The sequence below is a fragment of the Glarea lozoyensis genome (assembly GCF_000409485.1).
Source record: "Glarea lozoyensis ATCC 20868 chromosome Unknown GLAREA19, whole genome shotgun sequence".
In the NCBI taxonomy this organism is placed as follows: Eukaryota; Fungi; Ascomycota; class Leotiomycetes; order Helotiales; family Helotiaceae; genus Glarea; species Glarea lozoyensis.
The window spans coordinates 111,839-128,529 of record NW_007360993.1 but is presented as its reverse complement, the minus strand read 5'-3'; the positions used below and the strand labels follow the sequence as shown (position 1 = coordinate 128,529).

Genomic DNA, 16,691 nt, shown 5'->3' with positions numbered 1-16,691 from the left:
ACTTTGACAAACCTCGTCTTCTCTGCTTTATAATCTTCGACTTCAGATTGTGAGTACACATTCTTTTCTTCCCGCGCTGCCTTTTCGATTTTAGTCTTGATCTCTAAGACAATAGAAGTTGGGTAGATGAGCTCTTGCTCTCGGCCCTCTTCTAGAACAAGTTGCAGACGGGGGAAGCTAGGTAGATGAGCTCTTGCTCTCGGCCCGCTTCTCTTTAAAAAGTGTACTCACTAGCACTTTGGCTGACTATTTTCTAGATCTTGGACGCTCTAGAAGAATCAATGGAAGACCCAATAACTAACAGTTTTGTTGGTAGCTGTTGTGATAAATGTTACTTAATAAATTATCATACTATTTGTTGGCTTGATCATTACGATTTCAAACTAGGATCCCTCTTTGTGATACTTCGCGTACCTTGCAACATTGCTTCCACAATTTTTGTGATTTAAATGCCAAGATAAGCTTCAAGCTTTCTGGTCAGTCCAAAACTTCGATAATGAGGTTGGTGAATCAAATAAAACCTCATTAATAAATTGTTTTATATAAAGCTACCAGAGGCAGAGTTTGACTTAACACCACAATCGGAAACATTCCTACCTCACAAAGCTAGTTCAAGAGGTACATCGATATGAGATGACAGAATTCAATTTACCTACCAAGCAATCCCTCAACTAGTTTATCGGATTACAGATTGAGCTCAGCAGTGTAACCTTATCGTTTCCTAAAATAAATCCACGAAATAAACGTTGTTGTCCCAATCAAATCGACGAAGCAACATCGTAGTTTAACGGCCGCTTATCTTGCCCACTGCAAGCTGCATCCGTTGAAAAGACACAAATCAGTATATCGTTTCTCTGATGCAATTGACTAAATGTAAATCATTGTGTCAACATGATCAACAAAGTAATAACCGTGTGTCATAAATTTCACTGTCTCCTCAACTACGAGCCGCACCTGGTGAAGCAGAAACATTCTTGAACTCTTAAAGTCATTGCTCCGCCTGGAATTTTCGTGCATTGGGACGATTTATTCCAATGTGAGAGCTATGGCATGTTTTGTCATTTGTCGTTTATCTTAATCTTCGGATCTGACAGTTGTCTACAAGCATAAAGAAATGAACAAAACGATGGATATAATTCCGAATGTGGTGACCAAGCTTAAGATTGTTGTTGGACGCCGATTGATAGTGCATTCGAGGCCGTTCCATTTCATCTCCGCCCCCCTACTATATCGTGAAAAGTTGTATTGATAGATCTTTCGAAGGATAGCCTGTAGATTGCTTAGTATAGTATCATTATCACTTCACACGTGAGTAACTGTAATTAGAACAGCTAAACAATAATCAACCATACCTTTTACACTCATTGCAATCTCTTGCCAGTAAGATGGCCCGTTGCAATTGGCTTCGAGGCTGTGCTATACGAGAGCAGTGTGTCAGAATACTGCTTGACTTACCGACTGCTTGGAACGGCGTCGAAAAGCGTCTGTTTCCTGGAAATTATTGACGAAATACTCGATAACCCTTCAATGATAAAAAGAGTTCATCGTGTCTCGATTGCCAGTTGTTATGTTCGCAGCAGTGCCAGATGCAAGATCAGCAAAGATGCCAGACGCTACACGATGCAGAACACGACACGACGTGTCCATTGACCACTTTGAAGCAAACGACCAGGAAAAGAATCCTCTGTCGTCCAGAAGCAATACACTAACTGTACGATATCTCGTCAATTTTCTAGAGCAAATATCGTGTTCCGACGGCTAGTTATCTTGTTCACAGAAGATACCAGATGCCAAACGCCACACGAACTAGAACACGTCGTCTTCATTGATCACTCCAAGCAAACGGCAAGGGAACACTCTTGTTGAAAAACGACAATTTCCTGAAAAGAATAGACGCAATATGCCTGCAGTTACTATCGTGATTCGATAGCCACTTGAGATATCCACCTCGACGGCTGCTAGATGCCATGCCAGTAATGCCACACAAGACACAAGTACCCCATCAACCGATTTCAAGCAAACTGTAAGGCAAAGAATCTATTGCATTCTATCCAAGAACGATCTTCCCACCAACGCCCAGGTATCTATCTGTCTAATCCCTTCAAGTGAAACTGCTGTGTAGGATATCCGCAAATAATGCTACAAACGCACAGACCACAAAACACCAATGACATCCGTTTCTAATGTACGTCTGTTTTCCATTACTGGAAGGTACTCTTCCCATCTCCATAATACCCAACATGCTCCTTCACCAATTTCTCCGTATCAACCTCCTTCGCCGTGGCAGCCTTCAGAGCCTCCTCCGTATCAAATCTAGTATGCTTCTTGTCACCCCAAAACACCTCTCGCTCCTCCATAAGGTCGTCAGACCATGCCTTGACTTCAGCGAGTTCGATCCTCGTAGCCACCCAGGTAAACTCGCCCAGATCCAATTTCGTTTCGTGAACGCGCTCGTATTCGACCATTTGCAGAATTAGCTCGATCTTATCGACATCGTGGACGAACTTGGCATTCATCGTCTCGTTGTCTTCGTATTCTTGCCAGACGTCGCGGATCTGTTTTCCTGTCATTCCGCCGTTTACACGTCCGAGAAGACTGTTGGTGAAGTAGTCCATCGTAGTGCTTTCTCGGCGATTCTTCTCGGGCTTTGGAATCCCGTCGACAGGCGTGATATCTCCAACCAAGGCCTCTGCCATATCATGTACTAAAGCCATTTTCGTGCAGTGCGGGACGTTGATTTTGGCAGCTAGTGCTGGGGGAGCGAACATCGTGATCATGGCCATGCGATACATGTGATCGGATATCGATTCGCCGCTATTGTAAGTTAGCAACAGATTCCGAAAGTGAGGTATGTTCCTGGCATGTTCTTACTGTGCGATGCCAAATCTCCTCCAACCCTCCCGCTTCGTCGTCTTTAATCGCTCTAGCATATGAAAGAATGGTACGGGAGAGCTCGAATCGGTTTGTGGAGGACCTCCTGGGATTCCTTCGACGACTTGTTCGACACTCCATGGTTCCTGAGCCTTTCCATTTTGATCTTCGCCAGCTGCCTTGCGGTCGTCGCGACGATCTAAATTGAGCGGTTAGAAGAAATCTTGAAGAGGAAGCTTGTGCTACGTGGAGCGGAGCTGACGTACCCAAAGCACTGTTATCTTTACTATCGATAGCCATGTCTCAGGTGTGGCAGGAATGTGGTGATGTCTGAAAATAGCGATAAGACAGATTGAGAACCCCGCCAATTTATACACCAAGAGCTATTTGCCTGGGGAATTTCGAATGACTCCTCGATAATGTATGACAGATGCGCTAGTCTATGAGATTATTTGTTTCAAATGAAGTGATTCACTCTCGCTATGCAGACATAGACAGATGTTGGGTTGTTTGACGTTTGGTCCAGAACCATTTTCCTTATCTCCGATATCTGCAAACCGCCGTGGTGATTCTGCCGGGTTGTCTACACCGCCTCTTCTTTGGCGGGGCAACATTTTGTGGAAGACTCAGGCGTGCGGGATCGGAGTCCAACTCCGTTTGGACAAACATCTCATACAGGAGATGCTGTGTGCATCCAGTCTTCCGTTTGATTTGATAAACTCAATAATGGATTTGGATTCGCCTCTATTTCCGCCGCTAGACGGCTTATTTCTAACTTCTAAATCGAGTGGCCAGGACTTCGGAGGCGGGGTCCGATGCCCGACTACATCGCATTTCCATTACTCTTCCCCAATATCACGTCCAAAATTTGTTGAGAAGTCCCCCCTCCAAAGTGAGACAAACATACGGTAAAGCATCAACTGACATGGATATCGTCAGTTGACCAACCAACAAACTCCACGGCACACGATCAAAGTGAGCATGAGATGGAGCGGTAAAGTGGGGTTTGTCGAATAGGACCCTGATCACCAGCACCCCTATTCCGCTTTTGCTGTTCCTGCATATTGGTAATTTCCCCAGATTTCAATACACACCGCTTCTGCCATTTCCCGAGAATATAAAGGAAAGGTTTGTCTGCGAAATTTGGAAAAGCATTTTGATATTTATGAATTCAGAAGTATCGTCAATCATCTACTTCCAACAATTCGATTTTTGGTCAACAAAAGCCCACTCAAGCTTGAAATAAGCGAACCACCATCTCCTGCTCAACCACCCTTTCAACCACTTTCAACAAACTTTAAACACATAATTTGCACATCTCAAAATGCCTCAACTCACATCCATCGCTCTCGCCGACCTCAACAGCAGTCAAACTGTGGCAATCCGACAAAACAAAAAGATGCCACTACAAGCTCTTCGCAACCACATCTTCATTCTCTTGCAGCAAGTTTTCGATCAGTCTTTCAGAAAATACCCAACCTCTTCAACAATCAGAAACTAAGCCGCAAGATATGTCGAAATAAATTGCAATGATGGCATGGTAAATCACCTTCCAGGAATTCAAGACTCTTGGTGTTGCCCTCTATCTGGTTCCTCGGGCTCAACGCAGCGTGGAAGACGTAGAGCTGAGATGGTCATTACCGCCTTAGATCTGGAGGACTGTCTCGGAGTGAAAGTGTGAGGAAGAGTAGGAGAGGAGTGGGGTGTATGCGCAGTCGCGTGGATATATGCTGCTGTGGACGATTGCTGGCACGGTGGAGTTCGTGGGATTGCCTGGAACGGAGTGAGTGAATCCAGTGGAGAGCTATCAGATGGCATGAAGTGGTTCACAAGTGGAAGCAATGGAAGGGGGGGATGGGTTGGCAAGGGTAATCGTAAATAATGGCAAAGAAATCATAGGAGGTTTCTTTTACCTCTTCACGATCGCGGATTTCTTTCGACAGATGTGTATACGAGCCTCGAGATCCAGAAACCTATGTCTTGCTGCCTATCATGGGATCTATTACTCGCTTTTAATAGCTGATATTCTAAGTGAGGGAAGTTGTAATCTGAATTTTTTGAGATAATCTCCTGGAATATCGTACGAATGATCGTTCCATCAATTTGTCTTATGATATAGGAGAACCCATGGTTCCCTCCAAACCCACAGATCACTAACGGTCTTCTTCAGCCGAGCTTCGACTTTTGTCCTGCGGCTTTCTTGTCATATAACATGACAAGCTGTCCTGGATGGAAACTGACTCTGTTTGTTTACTCCTCTATCAAATCGCTCCTTGGGCTTCTTCATATGGTACATTGTGTTAACGAAGTTGTTTTGCTGATCTCAAACCCTCTGCCAGGATGCCTACATTTTGAGTCACCCCATTTGTCTTCTTCTAGAATCACTGTGCCTTTCTTGAATTTACAAAGTAGTATATACTAGGCAATTAAAGTACGTACAACAATCATTGATTCCAAACCAAGGCAATCAAATCAAATCAAGTAGAATCTTTAATTAATCAAAACTTTAATAAATTCAAATCGTAAATTTTTTGGTTCATTTTCTTCTTATTTATAAATAAGGACACCAAATCCATTACTTTAGGCTATCAATCACGATTCACTTTTTGGTGTCTGGCACGAATGAAAAGCTTTGTTCCAAAATTAACATTTCCCCATTTCCCCAATCCACCTAACTAAATGATATGTTCCTTCAAAGCCAGCCAACCAGTCGAAAACACCAAGACAACCAAAAACAAAATTTGGTCATGTGACCAAGCGTAAACCATTGCCAAAAAATTGACAGCCAAAAGAAGATAAACCTATAGAATGATTAGTAATAGTATAAGACAGTAAAAGAGACAGACTGACAAAGTACTCCAACGCAGCCGAAATTCTTCTGAGCTTCTATAACGCTTATCAGTACCATTGTCGAATACTGATACAGAATCGGTATCTACCTCTTCTTCCCTCGCCTCCCTCTCCCTCGCCTTTCTCTCTTCGTATTGTTGCTATCATCAAGTTAGTTTAAGGACCTGCTAATGACAATGACTTTTACTTATTTGGGGTTCTCTGCGGGAGCGTTTGGATCGCTCTTTCGATCCCTTTGACTAAACGTTCGTTTATTAGACTCTACAAATTTCACCTAAGGATTTGAGTTGAAATATTTTCATGTGTGGCATTTTGCCAGCTGCGAATGTATTGTTTGTGTGAAGGATTTTGCGATGTTGGATGGTACGGTCGGAAAAGCGCGCAAAGGAAATTTGGGAAAGTTGAGTACCGACCTGACGTGGGTTGTGGTGGGTGGGCACTTGCCTGATTTGTCTCGAGGGAAGACTGCTGAGACCTATCCCAAGTTCCACCGTTGGTATCGCAAAATCCTCCTCACGCCAAAATGCCTCACACAAAAGTATTGCATTCCATTTGACATACCGAAAATTTTCAATGTATACTAACTCGTATACAGTCAAGCAAACGACGGCCTCGCAGCCACCGAAAAGGTGAAACCACCGTCAGTTAAGCATAATTCTTTTCAAAAAAAAAAACTCTCACTGACTGGGTATTAGGAACAATACCAAGAGAGGAACCCGACCACCCTGGTCAAATTTTGGAATCCTACCCGGTTCACATCATTTTCAATCTCTTCAGTAGTGTCCTTTCATGACTAGTGTGTGACTCCTTCGCTCGCGGTAGAAGATGTAATAGTAATCGAAATACGATGTTTATTATTCGACTGGTTTAATAGAATACTGTATATTTGGTTAATTAGGTTGATAGTGTACCAGTGGGCGTTTGGGTACACAAATGTTGAATTTGATGCTACCTAACAAATTTTCTCTACTCCTAGAAATGAATCGTGGTCCCTCCTAGTCAAAAACAAAACCATGGCAATAGTTAAAACAGCACCAACTTGCTCCTTATGCTAGCTTCTGGTTCCATACCCAATTCCACTCAAGCAAACCCCTGAAAATATATGGCGGGTGAATCCTTGGATTTTTATCGACGCAATATGTATTGCGTACCATCTATGGGCAGGTGACCTTGTATGAGATACCCAAAAGTTGCGGAGCAGCACGGAACGGCCCAGGCTTGCAGTTGACAGCGACGGGATCAACATCATTAAAGGAGATTGCTCGACCGGGTGACGTTCCGTTACAATTGGCTTGATCGTAGGCAGTGACTAAATATCAAGCATCAGCTGTGGACGAGAATACAACAGGATGGACAAAGATTTTGACTCACAGACGCATTTCTTCCCATTAGTCTGGGTTGGGAAATAATTGGTGCTGACACCTTGGAAAGTCTCAGTGTAACATTGACCGACGTTTCGATCTCTCGGCCCAAATGGAACGTGGAATCCGGGAAGCCAGAAGTTTCGGTTATTGGTTGCTTCTACTCCCACAGTGCATGGCACATCGATCCACTACATAGGCTGGATTAATATTTATATGATTCAAAGCGCGACACATTAAATATCCCAACAAAATCTTCGAGTTTGGTCGCAATACGAGATCAGTTCTCAAATGAATGTTTCCAAAGTAAACGAAAATAGGTAACTTACTAAATTTACAAGGGCCTTTGGATCGGTGTTGGATGCTTGAGCGCTGATGCTACCAGCAAACAAGATGGTAGTGAAGCAGATTTTGGCAAACATCTTGACGATAGTCCTTATAAAACTGAAACAACAAGCTGAGGAATAAGATGGTACCAAGAGCTATCTGGTAGAAGTGATTCAAGTGTTCAATGAGTGATTGAAACAGGACAAATGTATATGAGGATGGCAAGAAACTTTTGGGAAGATACAGTGACCTTATATGGAACATCTTGGAGATCCCAACCAGCGCTCGAGTGTATGATGCAAATCATATCGTGTAGCTCAACCAGGCAAGCGTAGATATCATCAGCAAACACCTGAACAGGTTTTCATGCATGTAATCATCGTTATTTCGGCTCGGCTCGGTTCGTTTTGACGCATAGGATCTCATCAAAGAGATGAGCTGATATCAGTCTTGACATAGGGTATTGTTATGGCTCCAGACTTTTGCTGAGATCTTTTGACATTTTGTGCATCTGTATTGCCTAGTCAGGACTAGTCGGAGCGGCAGAGCGCAGAATTCAGTTGGACAGACAGATTCGTTCCAATAACATGCAGCCATAAAAAGGTGCCAAATAACACATAGTAGCTGAGATTTTGGAAATCGTCAACCAGCCTACGTTAGACCCCGGGCTTGTCCGACAAGAAGACTCTGAGCGAATATTTTTAACGTAAGATAGAAATTGATGAACAACAAGCTCCACAACGCAGGATTAAGAATCGAGAAAGTCTCGTTGTCGTCAAGGGATTGGATCACCCTCAACTGGCTGATGGGAAAAGCATGCAGCAGGACGCAACAACATATCTTTGGGGAAAAAATCTCAAACGAAAAAGAGGCACAGCTTCGCACAAAGTCAAGCCATCTTTTTTGGAACCAGAACACGGCCGCAATGTTTATTGAAATAGTGAAACAAAAGTTACTATTCCTCGGTAGCGATAATTCATTCGGCTTTACGACGAAGCCACTGGTGAGCCACATTATCATGATCTGACGAGACTGGCATTCAAATATGTGGTGGAACACGAGTCTGCCGCACAGCCTTTGGGCGTACAGAGACAAGACGAGATTTGGTCAGATCTCGGAGTAAGATTCCTACCAGACGTTTGATCAGCCTGGAAAAAAGGGTTCGCACGGGATGTGCGGAATTGGCCACGGCATTACCTAGAGATGTGTAGTTGTAAGGTACCAAATGGTTCGTGAATGAGATCGTGCTTGGTGTTCCGCCCGACCAGAAAAGGAAATTTGTGGATGAGAAATAATCACCGCCCACACCTCGTGGTGGACAAAATAAGTGGCAGTCGAAACACGGTATTTCTTCGATTAAGTTGACGAAATATTGTTATTTAGTGGATTGATTTAGAACAATATAAGATTTCGTCAAACATTTTATTTCAAGTAAATCAGACTTCTTACGCTCTATTCGAAGTCCACTTATTTAGTCCAAGATTACTGGGCAGAGGCATCAACAATGCAATTCATCTCCCAGCATACCTCGATACCCGTACCGAAAGTTTACTGTGCTTTCACACACAAGGGCATTACGTATATTGTCATGGAAAAGATCAAAGGGGAGATGCTTGGGGAAAATTGGGTCAAAAGGAGCGAGGCGTCGAAGGTGAAGATACTTGCGCAGCTTCGGGGGATGGTGAAGGAAATGCGCGCCATCTCACCACCTCAAGGACAGGGCGTTTCAAATGTCGATGGCGGCGTGATATATGATGCTCGACTAATGTCAGATTCAAGTTTCCACGGGCCTTTCGAGAGTATTCACAATTTCCATCGATACCTCAGACAAGCCTTCGAAGCAAGTCCTGATCATTATCCCGATGTCAGCGAACTCATAGCATTACAAGATAGGTCTTGGCCGCCAGCGGTTATGACACATGGTGATTTGAGCAGCTTGAATATTCTTGTCCGCGACGATACAATTGTGGGAATTATTGATTGGGAAACAGCTGGCTGGTACCCCACGTATTGGGAGTATACTACGGCGTCACAAGTTAACCCGTGGAATTCTTTTTGGGCTGACGAAATCGACAAATTTTTGGTTCCAATGCCCGAGGAACTAAAAATGGAAAGAATTCGCCAGAAATATTTTGGAGATATCTGGTAGTTACATTGTGTGTATCAATTCATCCCGAATTTGAAACAACTTTTACCTAGCCAGGTCGCATGCTGGCTGCGCCATTAAGGTGTTGTCTCTTTGCCATCCAACAAATCATATGTTGCTGCAAATCGCATGTCAAAATTTCCTTTCCCATCAAAACGATGCTGATTCTTCTTTTCCTGGACGTACGACATCGCCTTATCTCGCACCGCCTGCCATCCCGTTACACTAGTACCGAGTGCTCTGCCATCTGCACCGAGAGTGTTCAGTGCCTCTTTCACCTAACCAACACAGTTCCATCCTGGCTCGCTAGATCTGATCGGCACGGTGCGAAGAAGTGCTTGAATGCGCTCCATTTTCTCCACCTTTCCAACCAGTATACGCACCAGGAGCATGCTCGTTGCTACGACACCGATGTCCCTCTCTTCGAAGTACCACTTAGAGCCTCCTTTACCAGCCATTCGCTCTCTAGCGTGATAACGCCACCCAGTCGCTGTCTCGTTCTCTTGTTTGGGTCCGACTATCAGTGCCCAGTGATACCTAATAGGAAGATACAATCAGCATTGTGTACAGCAGTTCATCGGTAATTGAATTTCAATTGAAGTCGAAGTCAAGCCACACTGTGCTCTCCGTTTACAACATTATGTAGCACTCGAACCCAACGGCGCGGAGGACAAAATAAATGACATTCACCTGCCCACTAGTCTTGGACTGAAGAAGTCGTTAACTTAAAACAATTGACGAAATATGTGCTAGTGTGCCAAGTTGATTCACTAAATATACGATGTTTCGTCAACTGTTTTAAGAAAATATCGTTTTTCGACTGCCAGTTGAATTCGTCCTCCAGGAGCCCTCAAAACTTCGCGAGACTAACTTACTGGTCTTCCCCACCAGGCATCTTGGCTGTTCCTACCCTGGCATAAAGAACAACATACAACCGTTCTTTGTTCGACGGCATTGCAATGGCATAGGAAAAATGAGTCGTTGTTGGCCAACGTATCGCAAGTAGGAGATTGTAGTGAGATGACTTGAAGACTAATCATGTTTCTCAAGCTCTGCTATCTGAATATTTATACCACATATCACAAAATGAACTTCAATTCACTCTTCGAAAAGAGCTTTAGGAAAACGAGCTCCAATTCACACTTGAGCAACTTTGAAGTGTCCAAACACATGATCTTAGAAGATCGACCTTCCGACAAATGTCTGTACAGCTGTGTCCTAGATTAGCTGGTCGACTGCGGAATTACACATCTGAGTCTGTGAATAACCTTTCAAAACGGTACTTTTCGTCTTTCTTGGTTGATAAGAGATTTGTTGGCCTCCCAAGTTTTATTATTCACAACACAACAGACCGCTAAGACCAGCGAAAATCCTGGCATATATCAACCATTCCCACTCAACAGCGCGGCGCTCACAATTTCTTCACTAGAAACCACCGAGGCAAATTTTTTATCTTCGTTGCTAGTTTAGTACACAACATCGGGACCGCTGCTATGTCTCCAATACCTCTCAGGCAAAGTATGCGATTGTTCTCTCAATAGATTAGTAATGGATTTCTTTCAGCTTCGACAGGACTGCAAAGATGGAATTCAATGCCGTGGTACAATTTGGAGACAAATTCCTATGGTTGAATTACCTGTTCTACCTCTTACCTTGACCCAAAGCTCGTAGTGGAGGGAGTACATCAGTGGCAATCGGAACATGATATTTGCTCTATGAGTTGACCAAACATCCTCGATTTGTTTATCGTTGCAGTAATTAGTACATAGGAATCTTTAGACGCTATTCAAGATGAAGTACGACCCTTCATCAAGCTACTTACCCGCACTACATTATACCTTTAATTAACATATTGGTCAAGAGGTTATGCACTTATTTTGTTCGCTGCCGAGTCACGTCACATGCCATGGCTGGGTGCTAAGCAAATCCTCCAGAGTTACCAATTACTTCAACCGACGCCCGTTATCTTCATCGTTGCCAACATCATGCTATGGAATCATTGAAACGTGTCAGTTTTCCGTTTCATATAGCAACCGCGCGCTAATATCGGTTGAGAGCGACCTTTTACAAATTGTTCAGGGCAACATCGCAAGTTTCTCATGGCAGGAATCAGATTACACATGAAGCGACTACACCGTCAATCATGTGCATAAACTTGTAGTTTGGTAGCGATGATTTATTCGGCTTCACGAGCCAGAATCGTTTGCCAAAATTCCCGGACTGACACCAATCGTGTAGTACAACTTTCCAACTGCATCAGCCTCGTGGTGTACAAAAAGGTGATGCTTACATCCCAAATCGTCTAAACGACGAAGGAGCAGATAACTCTGGATTCCTTCGGCGTCCAAACGAATAGAGACAACGGAGATACGAGGCAACTTGCGGCGACAAGAGAGATGGACAGAATCTTTCCCAAAAGATGAAGGACAAAGCTTTACCAGGAGAGACTCCCTTGCGCCACCGTGGAGGATGCAAGCCGATTCGCTCGATGCAGTGGTGCATTTACTGTACCAAGAATAACATCTCTTCGGGGAGTTGTGAATCCCAAATTTGATTAGGTGTGCCATAAAACGCCCTCAACTTCTGGATTATTTTGGACGATAGGAATCTGTAGGTAATCCCATGCCACATGTTTCCTGTTTAGTCATTTGGAGGTGGTTCGTCGGAGCCACGAATTCGCTTCTCAACTCCCTAAAGTGCTAGAGATGCGGTGCCGACTTGCCTGCGTATCATCGAGAGCGAAAAGTCGACTGGCAGTAGGATATGCTCGTCGCTCTCGCGGGGCAGATACTACAACAAAGCCGTATCCAGGAGAACTATGGAAATTCGGAGGTCCTGGGAAGACGTGAGAGATAGAAAGCTAGCTGAGGTTCACGAAGTTTTGGAGTTCTGCGCTCTTCCTCCGATGCCGGCCCGATCAGGACAGAATCCCGACCCAGGGCCGGCGCTGTGACCGTTCTCCGAGAAAGACCGAGCTTGCGAAACCCAGCTTGCGATTAGGTCTTGAGATAAGCACCCGACTTATCGTCATCAATTATCATACCAACCAACTCCAACTGCCATCAAACATTTCCTGCATCTCCCAATACTTCCTTTCTTCTGTCCTACTCCACTCAGCTGCTTCAATCGACGTCCAACGTTTTCGTTGTTCGATCGCGCTTGACCCCGTAATATACCTATCCCATATGGTTTGTCGAAACACCTTTGGTCAGCAATCAGAGTCAGCTAGCCGCGAACGACGATAGCATTCGAATCCGGGACTGTGGAACGTTCAGAGCTACCTTCTGGTGGTTTCGTTGGCAACCTGCCCACAGTTTTTTGTCATTGACCGGTTCTTCCACTAGACGGCTGTTATGGATTGTTCTGTTACCCGATGATTACAATTTGGTGAAGGATATATAAAACGCTCTCGTTCTTTCAAATAACTCTTTGTCATAGATCTCTTTCTAGTTTCTTTTTTCTTCAAACTTCAAAATTCAAACTTCTTCTCAGTCCCAACAAGATGGCAACATCCCTCGCGCCAATCGAGTCTCTCCCGAACGAGGTCTGTCCCAATCCCAATAATCCCAGCGTAAATATCTGACCTAAAACCTAGATTTTAACCTCGATTCTTTCCTCATTCTCTTCAAGATCCTTGCTTGCGTTTACTCCTACCTGTCATCGATTTCACAATGTGATCCTTCGACTTCTTCAAAGACGACTTCTGGAAGCCGCGTCACACAAAGAACACAGACTTATACTAGAGTGCTACCATCCATCGGCGAAGTTTTACACCCCTTATCTCTACTGCGATTACATTTCAACACCAGGTCTTGATACCGAGCGCGATTTTAGATCTGCAAATAGCGAGGCCACCGGCCAATTGGGTATATTGTCAGAACTATACTCTTACTTTCGCCCATTGAAGCCTATCGATAACCGCCGTTCAGCGAGACCACATCCGGCAGGCGGCTGGCCAATACTGCCGCCCATTGGGCTGGTTGACAAGCATGAGGATCTTGTGTGTCAGGACGTATCGCTCGAATCACACGAGTTGTTCAGTCAGTTGGTCACTACCACAAATCTTGTGAAGCTAGGACCGAAACCTGGCGTCTTTAAGAGCTCGGCCACAATTGGAGAAGGGCTGACCCGGGTATGGAGGGAATGGCTCTCAGAACGTGCATCCTTCCCCTCTCGCAGTAATCACGCTACGGTGCAAACAGACAACGATTTGTTGTGGGCAGACTCAGGGAATCATGTTGGATTACGAATGAACGTGGTACCGACAAGTGATGTTCGTGAGCCTATCATTTTGAACAGAGATGAAGATCCGCCCGTGAGTTACACATTGCAATATGAAGGTATGTTGAATTCCACATTTTCTCGCAAATCACCTCTTGACGATTTTCAGAACTTGCAGTAAGGACATCGCAATTGCTCCTCATGCTCGAAACCGCGCTAGATCAGGAGTTGAATCACTCAGGTAAAGCTGTTGTGATAGGATCTTGGGTCTCATGAAGTCCATAAATCCGTGGAATCGTACGCACTAAGTGTCCAAAGGAAGCACGAGACAGCAAATCAATGGCAATAAGTGGCTGTCGAAAGATGATATTTACTCGATCAACTTGAAGCAATATCGTATATTTCCTCTATTGATCTCAGTAAATAACAAAAATTCAAGCTCTATTTGAAACCCGTCGGGAACAGCACCAGCTTATTGTCCAATCTTCGCCCCAATGCTATGCCAAAATTTACAACGCTTCTGCAACAATCCAATGATAGTCTCAATAGCCACCTTTTTAGGATCATTCACAAAAAGCATCCTCCGATTGGCACCACTCGAATCTTCTCCCTCGGTATACCCCAGCCACTCTGGCGCATCCTTCAGTCTATGGGTATTCGGGTCATGAGAACGGATGAAACTTGTCCAGTATGATTGTATAATCGGCTGCAACGCCGACTCGGGGTCTTCCTTTTTATAACTACCCCAGACAGCACCGCCTTCCGCGACGTGCGTGACTCCATTCCCATTAGCGAGGTTTGCGGGCCGGGCGACATCCCATCGGTAGCTCCAGCTGGTATTCATGCCGCCGACTCGTGGGTATGAGCCGGACATGTAGAGACCGGGGCAGTTGTAGCGCATGTGACCGTACATGTCTGCTAGCGGCCGCCAGAATTGTGTTGAATCTGGGTATTCTGGTTTATCTGGTACTGGATATAAGGAAGCAGCGGTTGCCAGATCCTCCTCTGTCAATTTCGGGTAATTGTTTTTCATGAAATTGTCTATTTCGCTTTGGTTGGCGAGGTTTTTAGGCGTGAAGGTAGTTCCTTCGTTTGAACAAGCTCTGCAAACGTGTAAGCAATTTTTCGAGGATGTTACTCAGGGTGGCCGGGGGGATCCTACCCAAATATTACTGGAACCTTGACAAATTTTCCAGTTTCATAGAGGTTATATGACCAATCCGGGGTGAAGTCGCCGTCAATGTGATTAGACCACATATATACCGGTGTTCCACCACCACCGCCTGGCACTGGTACATTTGGGTTATTCTCGGATAGGGTTTTGATGTCCAAGTCACGGAGACACTTCAGAGTGTCCGGGGCTTTGTCACATTTGACTCTTTTTACCAAGGCATCGTATTGGTACTGCGATTCTTCGACGGTGTATTGAACCCCATAAGAGGCGCTTTCACCCACCGCTGCGCTGAACAAATTTTCATTCTTGCCTCCATACGCAGTGAGATGGAGAGATACAGCGCCCCCTCCAGCAGAACCGCCTCCTATGGTGACACGTTCTGGATCTCCACCGAACTAGATCTTGATTAGAATGTTCCTGCTACATGTCAAAAGAAAGGGGCCCGGCTTACGAGGTGGATATTCTTTTGAACCCAGTGCAAGACCTTTCGCTGATCTAGTAGACCGGCATTAAGATTTCCATCCTTTTTGACTTCCTTACTGGCAAGAAAACCATGGACACCCACTCGAAAGTTGAAAGTGACTACAACCAGGTCATTGTCGGCAGCAGCGATCAGACTAGATCCGTCACCATTCGCGTCAGCATTCGAGTTCAGTCCTCCGCCCTGGAACCAGACGAGGACAGCGCGAGGCTTCGTTTCCTTCGCTGGAGCAAAGACGTTCAGAAAAAGACAGTCTTCACTTTGGTCTGGATTTAGTTTCGTCGATGGCGACGAATGACAGACTGGAGTGCGCTAAATGAAGTCAGACTTTGCACAGCGATAGTTCATCATGCCTAACTCACCTTGTTTGCTTGTTGGACCTCCGGATTATCGGCAGGGTCTTGAGGTTCTCGGAATCTGTTGTTGCCAGTAGGCGGAGCGGCATATCTGATACCGAACCATTGGTTCATTCCCTTTTCGCCCACAAAACCGTTGTATTTTGCGTAGCCTAGATCCACCACCAATTTATTGTCTTGCCCATGTGACTCTGTAATGAGACCAAATAGGAGGCCGAGAATGAATACCGGGGTAAGCATGATGACCGAGAAGATAATAACAGACCACCAGAAGAAGATGTGGATGTTCCAGCTGGCAGAGTTGATACTCGCCGGAAACCCTAGAGGACTCCATCGCATATTATATGCTTGCTTTTGATAACGTGAATGGATGAGAGTCGACTTCGGTAATTTTTGACGAAGGGAGACTGAAAAGGGTTCAGGCTGGATGGTTCAAGCGAGCAATAACCGCTCCCAAATCGTCAAATGAGGAGTACGTTTGGCAGGCTGATGATGAGTGCCTGGTAATAATTAAGGCTGTGCTACAAATGCTCCGCATCTCAGAGAATAGTGCACCGCATCATATATTACGGTATGTGCAACTTTACTGGACCGTAAAAAAACTGTTCACGAGTAAGCACTTAAATCGGTGATAATGTGTTTTTGAACAGATTGTTGTACGGGCTGACGGTCGTCTGCTCATTAAGCGAGATGTGTTGGTTTTATCTGAACTGGAAGTGTATTCAAAGTTGGCTGTATAGCTGGCTAACAGTCGTAATACAGACTCCCCAGAGTAGAGATACAAATGAAATTCCAGTATTTGAAAATGAGAATGGATTTGCCAATACATCCGGAGTGAAGGAATGGATGGTGGCGTGTTGTTGCCAAATCGAGTCGAAGGAAGGCTCCTTTCGATCCAGGAACA

The 16,691-nt window shown here is 44.7% G+C and overlaps 6 protein-coding genes across 6 annotated transcripts; 2 read left to right on the top strand and 4 right to left on the bottom strand.

The window, feature by feature from the left end:
* Positions 1-2,201: 2,201 nt before the first annotated feature.
* Positions 2,202-3,171, bottom strand: GLAREA_12566 (HD-domain/PDEase-like protein; the record flags this gene model as incomplete). The annotated part of the gene is made up of 3 exons (XM_008083347.1): positions 2,202-2,814; positions 2,872-3,070; positions 3,138-3,171. The coding sequence occupies 3 exons, from the start codon at positions 3,169-3,171 to the stop codon at positions 2,202-2,204; spliced, it is 846 nt and encodes a 281-aa protein (XP_008081538.1).
* A 3,704-nt stretch (positions 3,172-6,875) lies between these two features.
* GLAREA_12565 (uncharacterized protein) lies at positions 6,876-7,504 on the bottom strand (the record flags this gene model as incomplete). The annotated part of the gene is made up of 3 exons (XM_008083346.1): positions 6,876-7,030; positions 7,093-7,273; positions 7,412-7,504. The coding sequence occupies 3 exons, from the start codon at positions 7,502-7,504 to the stop codon at positions 6,876-6,878; spliced, it is 429 nt and encodes a 142-aa protein (XP_008081537.1).
* A 1,409-nt stretch (positions 7,505-8,913) lies between these two features.
* GLAREA_12564 (Protein kinase-like (PK-like)) lies at positions 8,914-9,558 on the top strand (the record flags this gene model as incomplete). Its single annotated transcript, XM_008083345.1, has 1 exon — positions 8,914-9,558. The coding sequence occupies one exon, from the start codon at positions 8,914-8,916 to the stop codon at positions 9,556-9,558; it is 645 nt and encodes a 214-aa protein (XP_008081536.1).
* A 275-nt stretch (positions 9,559-9,833) lies between these two features.
* Positions 9,834-10,450, bottom strand: GLAREA_12563 (uncharacterized protein; the record flags this gene model as incomplete). The annotated part of the gene is made up of 2 exons (XM_008083344.1): positions 9,834-10,092; positions 10,431-10,450. 2 exons carry the CDS (start codon positions 10,448-10,450, stop codon positions 9,834-9,836), a joined length of 279 nt encoding a protein of 92 aa, XP_008081535.1.
* A 2,607-nt stretch (positions 10,451-13,057) lies between these two features.
* On the top strand, positions 13,058-14,052 carry GLAREA_12562 (F-box; the record flags this gene model as incomplete). Its single annotated transcript, XM_008083343.1, has 3 exons — positions 13,058-13,099; positions 13,151-13,895; positions 13,946-14,052. 3 exons carry the CDS (start codon positions 13,058-13,060, stop codon positions 14,050-14,052), a joined length of 894 nt encoding a protein of 297 aa, XP_008081534.1.
* Positions 14,053-14,248: 196 nt separating this feature from the next.
* GLAREA_12561 (alpha/beta-Hydrolase) lies at positions 14,249-16,027 on the bottom strand (the record flags this gene model as incomplete). Its single annotated transcript, XM_008083342.1, has 4 exons — positions 14,249-14,879; positions 14,939-15,345; positions 15,402-15,743; positions 15,794-16,027. 4 exons carry the CDS (start codon positions 16,025-16,027, stop codon positions 14,249-14,251), a joined length of 1,614 nt encoding a protein of 537 aa, XP_008081533.1.
* Positions 16,028-16,691: the final 664 nt, after the last annotated feature.